The sequence below is a fragment of the Malus domestica genome, chromosome 09 (assembly GCF_042453785.1).
Source record: "Malus domestica chromosome 09, GDT2T_hap1".
In the NCBI taxonomy this organism is placed as follows: Eukaryota; Viridiplantae; Streptophyta; class Magnoliopsida; order Rosales; family Rosaceae; genus Malus; species Malus domestica.
Window position 1 is genome coordinate 7,040,681 of NC_091669.1, and position 2,052 is coordinate 7,042,732.

The window sequence follows — 2,052 nt, forward strand, 5'->3', positions numbered from 1 at the left end:
TTCTAATTTTCTACTGGAACCCAATAACCTGTTTCTACCCGAACACAGAATTTTTTATTTTTTATTTTTAATTTCTAATTCACCATTTGATTAAAACTGAAAAATAAAGAAACAAAACCAAAATCTCTTTCCACACGAGTAGTTCTCTTCCACCTCAAACCAATGGAAGATTCACCGGTGATTCTCCATGGAAACTTTAAATCCAATTCTTTTACCATCACAACCGCCTTCCATGGCACCCCATTCGGTTTACACTAGTTTTGACTTTAAAATGTACATACAACAAAAATTATCCCTCTTCGTCTCAACGCCTTCCTCATCGACGACTCCACTTTCCCTTCTCCGTTGTAGAGGCAGTCATGGTTCTCCCATTGCCGACTTTGAACCACTCGGAAACTTTGTCGGCCTCTGATGGCGGCATTATGGTTGAAGAGAGTGAGAAATAGAAGAGGGAGAAAATATGGAAGAGAATGAGGTTTGGTTAAGAGACGGCGACAAGAGATTTGCCGACGTCAATTAAGGGGACGTCGGACAGTGGTGGGCATCAAGGTGGGGGCATATATATGGATTCATGTTCTTTTAATATACTTTTTACTTTTCAAATTAATATAGGATCAGATGGAGAATTCAATGGTGAAAATATTTACGGTGGGTGTGATGATAAGATAACTGGTTGAATAAAAAATTTCGAGAAAGAATGGCACCAACTTTGTACAATGACAGAATTACCCTTGACAAGTTTCTGAGAAATAGAGGAGGCAACTGCTGGTCCTTTCGGTTGCATAGAATAAAAGCCGACCAGCAATTTATCCACTGTCCATTGCTGTCATCCGTAGGGAGACCACAACCCTCCTCTTTCCAAGAACCCCTTTCCAATTTCCACCCTCCTTCCCTTTTCTTTTATAATATAAATCCATCCACTCCCCTTCCATGTTTTCCTCACACAACCAAAACCCCACATCTCATTTCTCTCTCCAAAACCCAATACATCAGAGAAAGAGCTTATCTCATATTTAATCCCACAAGATTATCAATCATCACCAATGGCAGGAGTTGGAAAGAGGGCTGCTGACGATTTTGAAGACTTGCTGCCGGTGATGGCGGATAAGCTCGGCGGCAAGGGGCTGATAAAAGAGCTGTGCAACGGGTTTCAGCTGCTGATGGACAAGGACAAAGGGGTCATTACGCTGGAGAGCTTGAGGAGGAACTCTGCCCTGCTCGGTCTGCAGAACTTTAGAGAAGATGAGCTTGTGAGCATGGTGAGGGAAGGTGACATGGACGGTGATGGTGCTCTGAACCAGATGGAGTTTTGCGTTTTGATGTTCAGACTGAGTCCTGAGTTGATGGAAGAGTCTTGGATTTGGCTTGAGCAGGCCATGCAAGAGGAGTTCAGTGATGATAACAAGAGACCCTAATTTCTTGATCATTTATTTTGATTTGTTAGTTGATCAAGGAGAAGTTTTACTTTTCCTTGGGTTAGGTGCATGGTTTTTATTTCATGGTTTTACTTTCAACGTCATTCGTCCTGAAACAGTTAAATTTGGAAAATACAGAGATATGACACCTTCTTTTAGTTGTAATTCTTGGACTTGGTAAATATTCTTATTTGCATAGCAATTCTTTCTTTTTTTACATAGAAGAATTTCTACAAATTCTTAAATCATACATATCAAAATTAAGCCAAAGTACAACTTCCTTAGAAAAATCACATAACCAAATACATGAGTAATTATATTTGTGACCTAAATTAGTTGTTGCCATATTGATTTTCCTATAAGTATGCTGAAATGTTGTATTGAAATTTGTCTTGATAAATGCCAAATGTATTCTATAAGAGAGCAGATTCTATTCCCCTCGTACTGCTAAGGTTTTCTAAAATAAATAAATAAATAAATAAAATGCACTCTCCACGGACCAATTTTCTGAATTCTGATATTTGATCTCGTTACTACAAAAAGTTTCGTTTCACATGAGCTATACCGGCAGGAAAGCAAATGTAAAGCCATATATATTATATTACAAGGATCAAAACTGGTATTTTTTAAAATTAAA

General features: G+C 38.5%; 1 protein-coding gene across 1 annotated transcript; it reads left to right on the forward strand.

The window, feature by feature from the left end:
• Positions 1–832: 832 nt before the first annotated feature.
• LOC103442566 (calcium-binding protein PBP1-like) lies at positions 833–1,617 on the forward strand. Its single transcript, XM_008381367.3, has one exon. The coding sequence runs from the start codon at positions 1,044–1,046 to the stop codon at positions 1,413–1,415; it is 372 nt and encodes a 123-aa protein (XP_008379589.2). The 5' UTR covers positions 833–1,043; the 3' UTR covers positions 1,416–1,617.
• Positions 1,618–2,052: the final 435 nt, after the last annotated feature.